Below are 14,719 nucleotides of genomic sequence, written 5' to 3' on the forward strand. Positions count from 1 at the left end.
CACTGCCAATCAAATAGCAGAAATCTGTCAGTTTTGATAATGGCAATAATCTGTTCAGAAATAAGGAAGAGATCTCAAAGTTAATCAAGGAGTTCATCGCAATCACAGCAAATTCAATTTAGTATGCCACTGTGCAATTATACTCACTGCTACGTACTTCTATTTCTAGATCAAAATTGTCATATAACAATATCAACATACTGGCAATTAAGGCAGGAGCCCAGTCAGTCTTTGCTTAGCTGTCTGTGGGTCTGCATAACATAGCAGACTGCTTTGCCTTTGAAGATATCAGCCACAATTGCTGGCAAAGTGATAGGAAATCAGACCACAGTCACTAAACCCTAAAGACCAGACTGCCAAATTGATACCAGCCACGAAAGACTGCACCACTATAATGCCAGTGTAAACTGCTGATAACATTTTGATGAAGTTTGAAGAATTCTCCCTGTAAAGTACTGGTGGTTTTAAATATTCTGTATTAGAAAACAGAATGTACATCTGCTGCAAGCTAATTCAGTTGTTGCTATCTTGATAAAAAATGTTTCTCCTCTTTCTGAAGTATTACCTACAATTCCTGAAGCAGGCTTAGCCATTCAGCGGAAGGAATGGGCCCCTATAGATCTTGCGCCCTATATTAAGTAAGTGGCACTACATTTTATATAGCTAGACCAAAGCACTGTTCGTTATTTTATTTTTATTTATTAATTAAATTTTTATGCTTCCCATCTCCCCTTCAAGGTGACTCTGGATGGGTAGGCTATTCTGTCAATAATTTTAACTTCTAACTCAGGGGTGTCAAACTCAAGGCCCGGTGGCTGAATTCGGCCTGCAGGGTACTTAGATCTGGCCCACAGAGCCACCCTGGAAATAGTGAAGGACAGCTCGCAGTGCCTCTGCCAGTGAAAATGGAGCTTGGGAGGGCTCTGGGCAGCACTCCTGAGCTCCATTTTCGCTGGAAGAGGGTTGCAGGAGGCCATTGCAGCCGAAAACGGAGCTCGGGAGCCTATTTTTGCTGGCAGAGAGCTTGGGCCATCACAGGTGCTCCCCCGACATGAGTGACGCCAAACTGGCCATGCCTATTCTGGCCACCCCCACCCCACGCCCCCTGAAGTCAAACACAACCCTGATGCGGCCCTCAATGAAATTGAGTTTGACACCCCTGTTCTAACTGTTAATTATTTTAAGTATTTAACTTATATTCTGTTGGTGCCTCTTCAATTAGCAACTCATGGTGCCTTCACTGGGTTTATAATTGAGGTGTTTCCTATTCATGTGGAAATATACCTGGATCTTGAGGCTGCACAAAAATTAAGATGCCTTATAAAGACAATATTGGTAGATATTGGTAGATATCTCTTTTTACCTTCAGAAAAACACTGGCCGTGCCCATCATGAAGAATGAGACCATTATCCAACAGCAAGAGATGCGTAAAACAGAGGAAATAAATACTTTTAGATATTTTCGAGAACTGGTTCTGGAACATAGGCAGCAAGAACGCATGGCAAGGAATCAGGTGAAGCAAAATGTCCTGGAAATGTATGAAGATTTACAAGTAAGTTTGCTTATTACTGACCACTTCTTTAATGTATCAATTCTTACTATTGTGGCTTTGTTAGGAATTCTGATCATCAGATATTTTACTCTACAAATTTCCAAACATACTTCTAAATTAACTCCTATTATCTTTCCAGTTTTGACATATTGGCTTGGGAGACAATTTAGAATAAGTGCTGGGTCTGAAAAAGCAGCTGTTAGACTCATGTTTAACTAATATTTAGTATAAAACAGTGTTTATTAAACATCTAATAATTCAGTATGAGAACATTTTACTGAGATAACAAAACTAAATTCATCTTGTCTGGTAATGAAGTTATTCAGTAGTGGTTTATGGGAATGGTATCTTATTATGTCCTAATTTTAAATGACGACAAATTATTTGCTTTTTAAATGAACAGACAAAACTACTTCAACACAAAGTAAAGAATTTAATATTAAAATAAACACAATAATAAGCATAAAAGCAACCAATCTTTTTTATGGGCAGCAAGAGTTTGGTGATGAATAACATTGTAATTAGAGCTCCTCATACTTTCCAAATAATCTGGAAGAGAGGCTTTGGATCTTGCCTGAGCATAGCACCTCTCTAATCTCATTTAAGCAGATCAGCTGTTTTTAGGCTTCTCCCCAAGAGTTTAAAGAGGATGCAGCAGCTTTTGATTCAATTATAGGTCAGTCTAACAAATATCAGGTAGATGCTGTCCTTGCATGAGGTCTCAAGCACTTCGTTCAAATAATTTCAAAGCATAGCCCTCTTGATTGATTAGCAAATACCATTTCAAGAAAACTAAAGAATATTTTACAATTGTGGAAGGAAGTAACAGATAATATAGAGCAGGCTATGCTAGCACTCTGAAGTGAGGAATAATACTGACGTCTTCACTAAATAATTGTAATCTTAACTTTCAAAGAAATGACATAAAATAAAATCATTTAAGGACTACAGGTAATCCTCAAGTACCAACCACGATTAGGACTGGCAATTCTGTCACTAAGTGACATGGTCCCAGAGTGAAATGTGGTGGGACTGCACCAAATTTATGACATCAGTTTCATGTGGTTGTTAATGAAATCACCACAGGTGTTTAAGCACAATATCTCATGATCATGACTTGCTCCTTGGTGCTGGCTCCCCCATTGACTGGTGGTTGGAAATGGCTGTGAAGATCATAAATGGCGATCATGTGACTGCAGGGCAGCGCAACTGTTGTACACGCATGCCCATTGCAAAGCACTGGAATTGACATCATTTGACCGTGGGGACATTGCTGCAACAGCCACAACTTCAAAGACAGGTCATAAACTTACTTTTTCAGTCCTCATCATAACTTCAAACAGGGCAGTCAGTAAGTGAGGACTATCTATATATGTGTTCTTTTAAAAATATATACAGAATATGTACAAAAGGAAAATATTTTTTTTCTTAGTGTAAATAATTCTACAATATAGACAACTGGCTTAATAAAGAGACAAAAAGGAAAAGACATAAGTAATTTTAGAATACATGAACCCCTTCTGATGCCATAATTGCCAGAGGTTTCTGTGTATACATGTATATGTGCAGAGAGAGAAAGAGAGAGAAAGAGAGAAAAGTAGACATATTTCTGATCATTATGGTATGAGAGGGCCTCATGTCTTATGCATACACTAGAGAGAGAGTGAAAGAGAGAAAGACATACATATATACATACATACGTACTAATTGCGCATGAAGCGTGTATATTTATTTTTGGACAGGCATCCTTAGATGAGGCACGAGGCAGGATCTTTGGAATCCGAGACGCATACAGAGCAAAACTACTGGAGGCTGAACGTTTAAAACTAGAAGCACAAGCAGCTGAAGAAGCCGCCCTTCGAGCAGAGCAAGAGAAGAAAAGCCCAGATGTGCAGAAAAAAAAGGGCGGGAAACCTCCAGGGAAGAAAAAATAATAGTATTTTCTGGAATAGTTTCTTAAATTCACTGATGAGAAAACAATATCTTTTTTACTAGACTGTGGTTTAGATATATAGAACAGAGTTTTTTTAAATGCTGTTTTTTAAAGTATTGTTTTGATCTCTATTTAGTATTGCATCAGCCTTTTTAAGTGATGTCACTTATATAAAAATCGACTAGCTTTCCATTGACTTTTGCATTATGTTTGCATCTTAATTGCAATAAAGTTTTCTATTACAATTATTTGTACAAGCCTTTCACTATTTTTAGTCCATTCCTAGATTAAAGGTGCCAAAATGGCACAGATCAGGGATGAGATTTGGGGAGAAGAAAAACAATCCTATTATCTCATTGCCTGGCAAAGGAAAAACACATGCCTGCAATTTTAATTTTGCTGTTCATTAGAACAGAATGCCGTTCATAAACAAGCTATATGAGTTAATGTAACAATGAGAGATTCTGAATGTCAGAAATTGCTACAAGAATTTTCAGATTAACGTCTTTTAAAAGTTGTTTCTTTTTAATGCATTTGGTTAGCACAATAATTGGGACCAGAAGTTCTGTCCCTAAGCTATGTGGCCATAAAGCACAATGTCCCATGACCTCATTGGTTGTTGATAGTAATCCCAGCCATCTCTGTTGTCATTAAACCAATGACCTGCTGGCAATTTTCCAACAACCAAAGACAGTGGGGAACCCGAGAGGAGGTTCCAGGCAGCTCACAAGCAGGTTAGCAGGCAGGTCCAGCTCTTTCATAGCGGAATACAAGACACCTGTCAAGCTGCTTGCATTGACAGATGTAGCTTTTCATCTAAAAATCTGCTCTTGATTCTAGGAATGCAGTTCAACCTGAGACATAGTTGGCTGTAGTGCCTCCAGTCTAATCTCTCCTTGTACACCTGAGGTTTCAATAAAAGACAATACTTGTAACCCAGAGTTAAATTGTGGAATCGTGGTGCATTCTGAGTTTGGTGTTTGCTTGCAGACCTTTCATTGCCCAACTAGGTAAACATCGTCATCAAGCGAACCACCAAGCTCAGAGAGCACCAAGGATTCCACAGGAGGTTTCTGCAACCCTTTCAGCTACAGATGTGGAGATGCTTTATTATAAATCATCACTGGAAAGGGTTTTTTTTAGCCAACATAGTATGATGATATCCCCCTATCAACTAGCACTACATCACAAGATTGACACATAGAAGCACAGTTAATAAAATAATACAGATAGTATTTGACTCAAGACCACAATTGGAACCAGAATTTCTGTTGTTAAGCAAGGCATTTGTTTGTTTATTTATTTATTTATTTATTTATTTGTCAAACATAAATGTTCAAGATAGCAGGTACAGATATAAAAATAAACATAAACAAAGGAAGTAAGTACAGATAAATGGGGACAGTAGGACAGGGTTAGGCACGCTGGTGCGCTTATGCACGCCCCCTTTATGGATCTCTTAGAAATGGGGTGAGGTCCACGGTAGACAGTTTGAGGTTGAAGCTGTAAGGGTTTGAGGCTGTAACAACGGAGTTAACAGAGCATTAAGTGAACCACACTCACCTTTATGATTTTTTTGCCACAGTTGTTAATCGCTGCAATTTAAGAGAATCACGTCATTAAGCGAATCTCGCTCCTCCCCCCCCCAAACTTTGCTTGTTGGAAGCTGGTTGGGAAAGTTACAAATAGTGATGAAATAACTATAGGACATTGAAACCATCATAAATACATGCCAGTTGCTAAGGGCCCAAATTTGGATCACATGACTGAGGGGATGCTATAACAATTGTAAGTGTGAAGTCCGGTTGTAAGTCACTTTTTTCAGTGCCATTTTAACTTCAAATGATCTCTAAACAAATGGTTGTGAGTCGAGGACTACCTCTATTACTAGAGTAAAAACTGTTGCTGCTGATTAGCCTATCTACACTCCATTTTTTTTTATTAGTTTACAATATATAATACAAAAATACAAAAGCAAATAATAGGAAAAATAGGAGGGAAAAGTATAGAAAAGGAGAGAAAAAATAAAGAAAAGGCATTGATTTCCAACTCCCTTTGGGGCAATAGAATAAGTTAATAACATCAAACCTCAACTTTTTACTTTTACATAATAGTATAAACTAGCCATTTCTATAACAACAAACCTATCTAATCCATAAAACCCAAAATCAAAGTTTTATATTTTTTCCACCTCAAGCACAAAATCCAGAAGCGGTTTCCAAGTAGAAACAAAAGTAATTATGTTTTTTTCTTTAATCAAAGCAGTCAATTTAGCCATCTAATTCTATAAACTTTTGCAGCCATTCGTCCACTGTGGGAATCGAAATGTCCTTCCATTTTTGTGCATAAGGTAATCTTGCTGCCATCAACATATATAACATTAAAGTTCCCAAAAAAATCCCAAGTCTTTTTTCATTAAACCCCAAAGAAAAGTTTCTGGTTTTATCTTTATATTAACTTTAAGAATTATCTGTATTAGGATATGAATCCTACTATTTCTTTGCTTTATCACCATAAGTGATAAATGGTATCCCTTCTTTACATTTGCATTACCAACATTCATTTGAAGTACCTTTATACATTCTTATAAATTTTTTCTTTTAAATTATAATTTAGTGTAAATTTTAAACCTTTCGTCCACATATTCTCCCATTGTTCAAGCATTACATTATATCCAAAGTTCCTTGACCACTGAATCATTCAATGCTTTATATATTCATTTTCCAAATTTAAATTCAATGGCAATTTATAAACCTTAGCAATATTATGTTCATCACTACCACACAGTAGGATTTCCAATTCAGTTTTAACAAAATCAAACCTATAACTCTTTTTATCTAATTTAAATCTTTCTTTCAATTGTAAATAGGTAAACCAATGGCAGACATGTCCTTCTGATTCTAACTCCTTAGACTTTTGAGTGTAGGATCACCAAAATTAAAAGGTATTATTTAACCGTAAGTCCACCAGTCCTGCTTCACCACCATTTCTTTTCTGAAAAAAGCTTCCTGGAGGGGATACCCAAAGAGGCATCTTCATAGAAAACCTTGTTTTATATTTATTCCAAACTCTTAGAATGCCATTTCTAATAAAGTGGCCATTAAAATCAACATTTACCTTAACCTTGTCATCCCATAAATAACAATGCCTTCCCAATCTTAATTTCTAGACCTTGTAGATCAAGTGACCTCCTATTCTCCAATCTTTTAGCCAGACCAAACAACAAGCATCGAAATACAATTTCAAATCTGGTAAACCCAAACTCCCCTCTTTCCTTAGCATCTTGCAGTAGTTTATATCTAATTCTTCATTTTTTCCCCTTGCCATATATACTTCGAAATATCCATCTGCCATAGTTTAAATGGAGTATCAGTTGCAAGTATTCGTAACGTCTGAAACAAAAAAACCCATCTTTGCTAAGACATTCATCTTAATTACTGAAATTCTACCCAATAGTGATAAATGCAGTTTATCCCATCTTAATAAGTTCTTTTTGATATCATTCCAGAGAAGCACATAGTTATTTTGAAACAGTTTTGAGTTTGTGTTTGTCAATATGAGCCCCAAATATTTCACCTTTTTCTCAACCCTAAAATCAGACTTTTTAGTCATATTCTTAATAAGCGTTGTTGTTTTCTGTTTGTTTATTTTAAAACCCAATAAAACCCCAAACTCCTCAAGAGGATTGGCTCGTCATTTTACAGTAAGCGTCCAAGTCAAGGCCCATCTGATATACACACACATACATTTTTCTTCTAGCCAGGTTTTCCCTACGTAACCAAAGTTTTTCTGCAGCACCAGCTCAGTAGAATCACATCCACTTGATTCTGGGCTTTTTTCTTTTCTAACAGCTAGCAAGCTCTTCCTGCTAGGTGGGAGACCTATATAGATCTATTTCTAGCTCGTTTGCTTTCATCAGTAGGCTACACTCATATCTTATGTATCCTCCCTGTAAAGGTACAGTATCAATTTTCTTACTTCTTCGTAGGGTTTTTGTGTGTTTTTCTTCTAGCCAGGTTTTCCCTACGTAACCAAGGTTTTTCTGCAGCACCAGCTCAGTAGAATCACATCCACTCAATTCTGGGCTTTCTTTCTTTTCTAACAGCTAGCAAGCTCTTCCTGCTAGGTAGGAGACCTATATAGATCTATTTCTAGCTCATTTGCTTTCATCAGTAGGCCACACTCATATCTTATGTATCCTCCCTGTAAAGGTACAGTATCAATTTTCTTACTTCTTCGTAGGGTTTTTGTGTGTTTTTCTTCTAGCCAGGTTTTCCCTACGTAACCAAGGTTTTTCTGCAGCACCAGCTCAGTAGAATCACATCCACTCGATTCTGGGCTTTTTTCTTTTCTAACAGCTAGCAAGCTCTTCCTGCTAGGTGGGAGACCTATATAGATCTATTTCTAGCTCGTTTGCTTTCATCAGTAGGCCACACCCATATCTTATGTATCCTCCCTGTAAAGGTACAGTATCAATTTTCTTACTTCTTCGTAGGGTTTTTGTGTGTTTTTCTTCTAGGCAGGTTTTCCCTACGTAACCAAGGTTTTTCTGCAGCATCAGCTCAGTAGAATCACATCCACTCGATTCTGGGCTTTGTTCCTTTCTAACAGCTAGCAAGCTCTTCCTGCTAGGTGGGAGACCTATATAGATCTATTTCTAGCTCGTTTGCTTTCATCAGTAGGCCACACCCATATCTTATGTATCCTCCCTGTAAAGGTACAGTATCAATTTTCTTACTTCTTCGTAGGGTTTTTGTGTGTTTTTCTTCTAGGCAGGTTTTCCCTACGTAACCAAGGTTTTTCTGCAGCATCAGCTCAGTAGAATCACATCCACTCGATTCTGGGCTTTGTTCCTTTCTAACAGCTAGCAAGCTCTTCCTGCTAGGTGGGAGACCTATATAGATCTATTTCTAGCTCGTTTGCTTTCATCAGTAGGCCACACCCATATCTTATGTATCCTCCCTGTAAAGGTACAGTATCAATTTTCTTACTTCTTCGTAGGGTTTTTGTGTGTTTTTCTTCTAGCCAGGTTTTCCCTACGTAACCAAGGTTTTTCTGCAGCACCAGCTCAATAGAATCACATCCACTCGATTCTGGGCTTTTTTCTTTTCTAACAGCTAGCAAGCTCTTCCTGCTAGGTGGGAGACCTATATAGATCTATTTCTAGCTCATTTGCTTTCATCAGTAGCCACACTTGTTTGCTGATAAATAGATCTATTTAGAAATAGATCTATTCTAGTCTCCCTTAAGTCTTGCAGCAGACAACATAATGCTGCTTAAATGTCTGATAAAGCCTAGAAAATAGTGATTTGGGATGTCACTTAACTATGGCGATACAAACATCTTGATTTACATAGGAAAAACCCTGGCTAAAACAGTAATACACATATAGACCTACTATATATATGTATACACACATATACATATACATATACATATACATATTAAAATGTATTAACAGAGGCAACGCAATTCCAGTTTTGATGGAAATCAACACTATTTTTAGAAGTGGGCAAAAAGGATTAAGCAGAGAAAAGGCCTCCAGCAGAGAAAACTGAAGAAAGAATAAAAATGATGAAATTATTTCAGATGAAAACTGAGGATGGAACATGAAGCGTTATACTAGAGATGTGTGGCAGAATTATGTGATATGTCAGGGAGTGAACTTGAAGTGAATGAATGTGAATGTCCAAGAAAAAAAATGATAAAAAGGGAATACAAATATTTTGTATGGAGAAATGGTAATGAAGATGTGTCATTAGGCATATATTCAGATACGGTTTGCTTATGGAAAAGCTGTGTGGCTTATGAAATCTCAAGATGGACCTGTCAGTTGGACGAATGATGTTATTTTTTTCCCCTCCATACATAAGGAAAGGTAGCAAGGATGAATGCCTTTGTCTGTTACTAAGCCTCCCTGGGAAGATATTGGAAAAGCATGAGAATTGACAATGAGCACAATTTAAGTGGCACAATGTTACATTGAGCAAAGTGCACACAAGATTTCTGCCCTTCAGAAGGTCACTGAAGAATATTTGAAAGAGTATGTTAACAGTAGGGATGCGTGTGTGTATGTGTGTGTGTACGTGTTGACAGATGTAACTACATGACCACATGATGGCAATATTTTCTTGGAAAACATACAAGCACATTTGAATTATAAGTTTAGTATCTTTATTCCAAAACTTACTTTATTTGTAATTCTAAAACTATATAAAAGTAGAGAATGTTTTGCTTTGGTATCTATGTGGTCAGCATTCATCAAATCACACCGATGAAGCTGTCACTCTCGATTCATGCTCAAAGCCCAATTATGTGAACCAATTTCAATATCCCCTTTGGCTAGCTGGCTGCATTTTAGGCCACTGATTTATTCCTGTCATTGACTGGGCTTCCCAACCTGGATCAAACTTCTTGTTACAGCTGTACCTGTTTCTCTTTGAGAAACTTGAGAATTTGTTCTCTCACTCACATCGGACTCCTTTTCCTCACACATAAAAAATGTTTGAAGGAAGGAGCTGATGCACTCTGCTGAAGGCCATTTCAAGTCCTCTCCCCTATGTGATTCACAGAAGCGTCACTTACAAAGTTGACATAGTGTGCCAAATTGTAGTCAGAGATCCAAGTACTGGGGGCTGTGATGCTTAGATGCTATGCTTTTTTCCTATTTGCCTTACACCAATCAGAATAGAGCTGGAAAGGACCTTGGAGGTCTTCAAATCCAACCCCCTGCTCAAGCAGGAGACCCTATACCCATGATGGCGAACCTATGGCACGTGTGCCACAGATGGCATGCGGAGCTGTATCAGTGGGCACGCGAGCTCAGCTCCACCAGCTGATTTTCGGGCCTTCCAGGCCCACTGGAAGTTGGCAAATGGGCCATTTCCGGCCTCTGAAGGGCCTCCGAAGGGATGGGGAAGGCCATTTTGTCCTCCCCAGGGTCCTAGAAAGGCTCTGGAGCCTGGGGAGGGCAAAAAACAGGCCTACCAGGCCCACCGGGCCATCATGTGCCAAATGCAGGGGGAGCATTTGGGTGTTGCATATGGGTGTGGGCACGCGCGCGCGTAACCACCCCGCACTCCCCCAACTTTTGGCACGCGATGGCAAAAAGGTTAGCCATCACTGCCGTATACCATTTCAGACAGGTGTCTGTCTAGACTTTTCTTTAAAACCTCCAGTGATGAAACCCTACAACTTCTGAAGGCAATCTGTTCCACTAGTTAATTGTTCTCACTGTTAGGAAGTTTCTCCTTAATTCCAGGTTGCTTCTCTCCTTGATTAGTTTCCACCCTTTGTTTCTTGTCTTGCCTTATGGTGCTTTGGGAAATAAATTGCCCCCCTCTTCTTTCTGGCAGTCTCGCAAATACTGGAATACTGCTGTCATGTCACCCCTAGTTCTTTTTTTCTCTAGACCCAATTCTTGCAACTGTTCATATGTTTTGTCTCCAGGTCCTTAATCGTCTTAGTTGCTTTTCTTTGCAGTTTTTCCAAAGACTCAACATCTAATCAACCCTTTTCCATTTATTCTCCCAACCCCCATATTTTTTTCTCTAAATCCTTAAATTCACAGTTAAAACTTCTTCTGTTAGGAATTGAAGGAAATTCACCCAGTGAATGCCATAAAACTTAATTCTTAATACCTGAACAACAGTAAAAAAAAAAAAAAAAAAGTAATTCTGAAAGTGATTAAGAAATGAATCTCAGTCAGACTTCATGTCTGTATAGGCTACATTACAACTGTGAGCTTACTTGAAATCCCATGATTCTCAGCCACTCACATCTTCAGCCAACAACAGAAACCTCAGTTCCTGCAGTCCACTTGCAAGGAGCAGCATCTCGAGTACACTTGGGTGATCACACTATCTCTCCCTTCTCAGAAGAGATTTCATTGACCAAGGTCCACCCTTTGGCCACCAATCATCCTTGCTTCTTTAGCAATGTCTATTTCTCTATGTCCTCAACAGACATGACTTATTTCCGCTGGTATAGATCAGTAAGAGTCCTTGTCTTCTACAGTGAAAATATAATTGGTTACAATTGATTTTCTCTAAAGATATAATTAATCCTTATTATATCTAAGAAAGATGTATTAACAGAAGATACCATCCTAGCTAGGCTGGCTTCTTTGAGATCTCTCTTGCATCTCTTCCAGAAGAGTTGCTATCTTCTCAGTGTTTTGCTGATACTAACTGTGAGTCATCTGAAAATCAATTTTACTATAGAAAAAAAATGAATTTTCTGGCACCTCATATCTGCTATCAGCAAAACTCTAAATAGATGGCAGCTCTTCAGCAATCTCTGAATCTCAGCATTCATACCCCCTACAGTTCTAGGATGAAATATCCATATTTATATTGCCCTAATAAAGCTGAAGACTAATGTAACACCATAGTTTAAAAAGAGAGAAGTGGAAAATAGCTGCTTCAAATATCAGTTTGATTATAAACTCAATGGGTAGGATTGACCAAGCTTCTCTCCTTGAATATCCTCCACCCCACCCCTACCATCTTCAATGAATGAAATTGTCCTGTCAAGGGCCATTGTCATAGAACTTATTGCTGTTCCTTTCCAGCCAAGAGACTCATTATAGGTCCAATGCAGAAGCAATCTATGTATGGGGGAATCTGGTCTGAAGGAAGGTGTCATTTGCATTGAGCAAAAAGCTTCTTAAACTTCTTGAGACTTCCATTGAATTTATCAAGCAAAGAACCAAGAGTTCATAGCAGCATAGTCATAAGAGGCCCTGCTATGGCTGCTGATTGCAAAATCTGGCTTACCTCAGACATTGTTGGTCTAATGTTAATCATGGTGTTAATTTATGCTCATTTGAGTGTTGATTGCTGGTGAGGAAGTGTATAGACATTGACACTGGGCCAGTGTCAGCCCTGGAGGCCATCTTTTTCTTTGGATCTTCAGAGCTCCCACACTAAGACAAATTCCTTGTGTGTCCAATCACACTTGGCCAATAAAAAAATTCTATTCTATTCTATTCTATTCTATTCTATTCTATTCTATTCTATTCTATTCTATTCTATTCTATTCTATTCTATTCTTAGTGCTGTGGGAAAATGGGAGGGGGTTTGCATGGAGTTGGTGGAGATATATAGCCATAACAACATTCCTTTCTCTGGGAATCAAGGACATTCAGCCTGCAGCTGGAGAGGTGTGACTGGGGGATCATCTCCAGTTGAGACAGTGGATTGATTGGACCATGTGATGGACATGTGGGTGCAGGGGAAGGGACTTTGACTTTCTTTTAAGCTGGGGGCTTTCAGATTCGGGTTTTCCCAGATGTGCCAATATGACATCTCTAATAAAATGGAATTTTGAGGAATTGCTGGCCTTGGAGTCTTCATGGATTGGGGGTGTTACTTGGAACCCTGACAGCCAGTTGGCTCTAATACTAGAGGAAGGCATTCATGATTGATCAAATTTCATCAGCATGGCAAAGGATCAGTCCCTTTGCTCAGGATCTGGAATATTGAATTGATTTTTCTTCTGTAAAAATAAGACTGAAAGGTTAATCGAAAGTACCATCAGACTTTTCTCAACAGGCTACCCCTCTAGAAGCTGACCAAACAGGGATGTAAGCACACACTGCTTTGATACATAGAAATATTATAGAAAAGCTAATGAAACCATGATGAAATAATCCCAGGGAGAGCTCTGCCTAAAAGGCCCATTTATGGCGAAATCAATATTTATATTCTTGCTTATTTTCTCTCTCTTTTTTTTTTTAAATTTGATTTTTATTATAACATATAGTGATACAATCGGTACATTTTCGGTTCATTGGTGCAATTATATACATATATACATCTACATGCATTATTACTTGTCTTTTATTGATATTGTTTCTTGAAGTTAGATTAAATTTCAAAACACTTAAAGATAATAGTGCTCAACTCTCTAAGACTAAATATAATACTATTCATATAGATTTTGTTAATTAGTTAATATTTAATCTCTATTACCTTCTTTATTTCTTTCCCCCATCCATTTGTACCACATGTCCCACACGCTATAAAATTCTGAATCTTCTCTGTCATTAATTTCTGAAGTCAATTTGTTCATTTCGGCGCACTCCAATATTTTTCCAATAACATGTTCTTGAGGTGGTATTTGTTTTTCTTTCCAATACTGGGCAAAGGAAATTCTAGCGGCTGTCAGAATATGTATAATTAAATACTTTTTCTTTTTTGCATATTCAGTTTTCAAAATTCCCAGGAGAAAAGCTTTTGGGTCGAAATCAAAATTTTCTTTTATTATTTCTCTAATCCACATCCATATCATCCTCCAGAATTTTTGTGCTTGATTACATGTCCACCAGCAATGATAAAAAGTACCCTGCTGATGGTCACATTTCCAACATTTAGGGCTCGAATTGGGGTAGATTTTCGCTATCCTAGCTGGGGCCATGTGCCATCTATAAAACAGCTTGTATTGGTTTTCCTTATAAGCCGTCGCCTTTGTCATTTTAAGGTTATTATTCCATATTGAATCCCATTCGTTCAAATTTATATTCTGTCCTATATTTTTGGCCCATGCTAACATCGGTTCTTTAACTACTTCCTCTGCCATATCATACTCCAATAAGTAATTATATAATTTAGCTAGAATTTTGTCGTCCGTACCCATCCATATCTTATCAAATCCATTTATGCTCATTTCAATGCCAAATTCCTCTTTATCTTTTTTATATCTGGATTTAATTTGGTTATATGGCCACCAGTCTATAGAAATACCTTGTTCCATCAATTCTTCCCTTGTTTTAAGGTTCCCTCCCCCATCTAATAATTCATTGTATCTGACCGTTTTACCCATTTCTAATACATTTGGATATATTATAGCCTCCATGGTGGAAAGCCATCTCGGAATTTTCCTATAGTGCTTCTGTCTCATCTCTCCCCATATTTGTATCAATATCTCCCTTATTTTATGTCTATGGAAATAAGTTTTTATCTTCTTCCCAGTATCCCAGAGATATGCATGCCAGCCCTTCTGGAGTTAACAGTCTTTTATTTCTCAGGGTTGCCCATTCTTTCAGCCATACTAGGTTTGCAGCTTTTTGATATAACTCCCATTTAGGTAATCCGAAACCCCCTCTTTCCTTCTTGTCCTGTAAATTCCTAATTGCTATCCTTGGTTTCTTTCCCTCCCATATAAATTTCCTGATGATGCTATTGAGCTCCAGAAAGAATTTTTTATCTAATTTAACAGGGACCGTTCGGAA

The 14,719-nt window shown here is 38.0% G+C and overlaps 1 protein-coding gene across 2 annotated transcripts in view; it reads left to right on the forward strand.

Annotated features, from left to right (window-relative positions):
- Positions 1–3,731, forward strand: part of ADGB (androglobin) — a 93,701-nt gene extending 89,970 nt beyond the window's left edge. For both annotated transcript variants that reach the window (XM_060692269.2, XM_087882843.1), the window contains 3 exons: positions 560–638; positions 1,370–1,553; positions 3,296–3,731. In XM_060692269.2, coding sequence (XP_060548252.1) covers positions 560–638; positions 1,370–1,553; positions 3,296–3,487 — 455 coding nt within the window. In that variant the 3' untranslated portion in view covers positions 3,488–3,731. The remainder of the gene's footprint in view (positions 1–559; positions 639–1,369; positions 1,554–3,295) is intronic.
- The last annotated feature ends 10,988 nt before the right edge of the window (positions 3,732–14,719 follow it).

This window comes from Pantherophis guttatus, chromosome 1 (assembly GCF_059756535.1).
Source record: "Pantherophis guttatus breed Tessera chromosome 1, ASM5975653v1, whole genome shotgun sequence".
In the NCBI taxonomy this organism is placed as follows: domain Eukaryota; kingdom Metazoa; phylum Chordata; class Lepidosauria; order Squamata; family Colubridae; genus Pantherophis; species Pantherophis guttatus.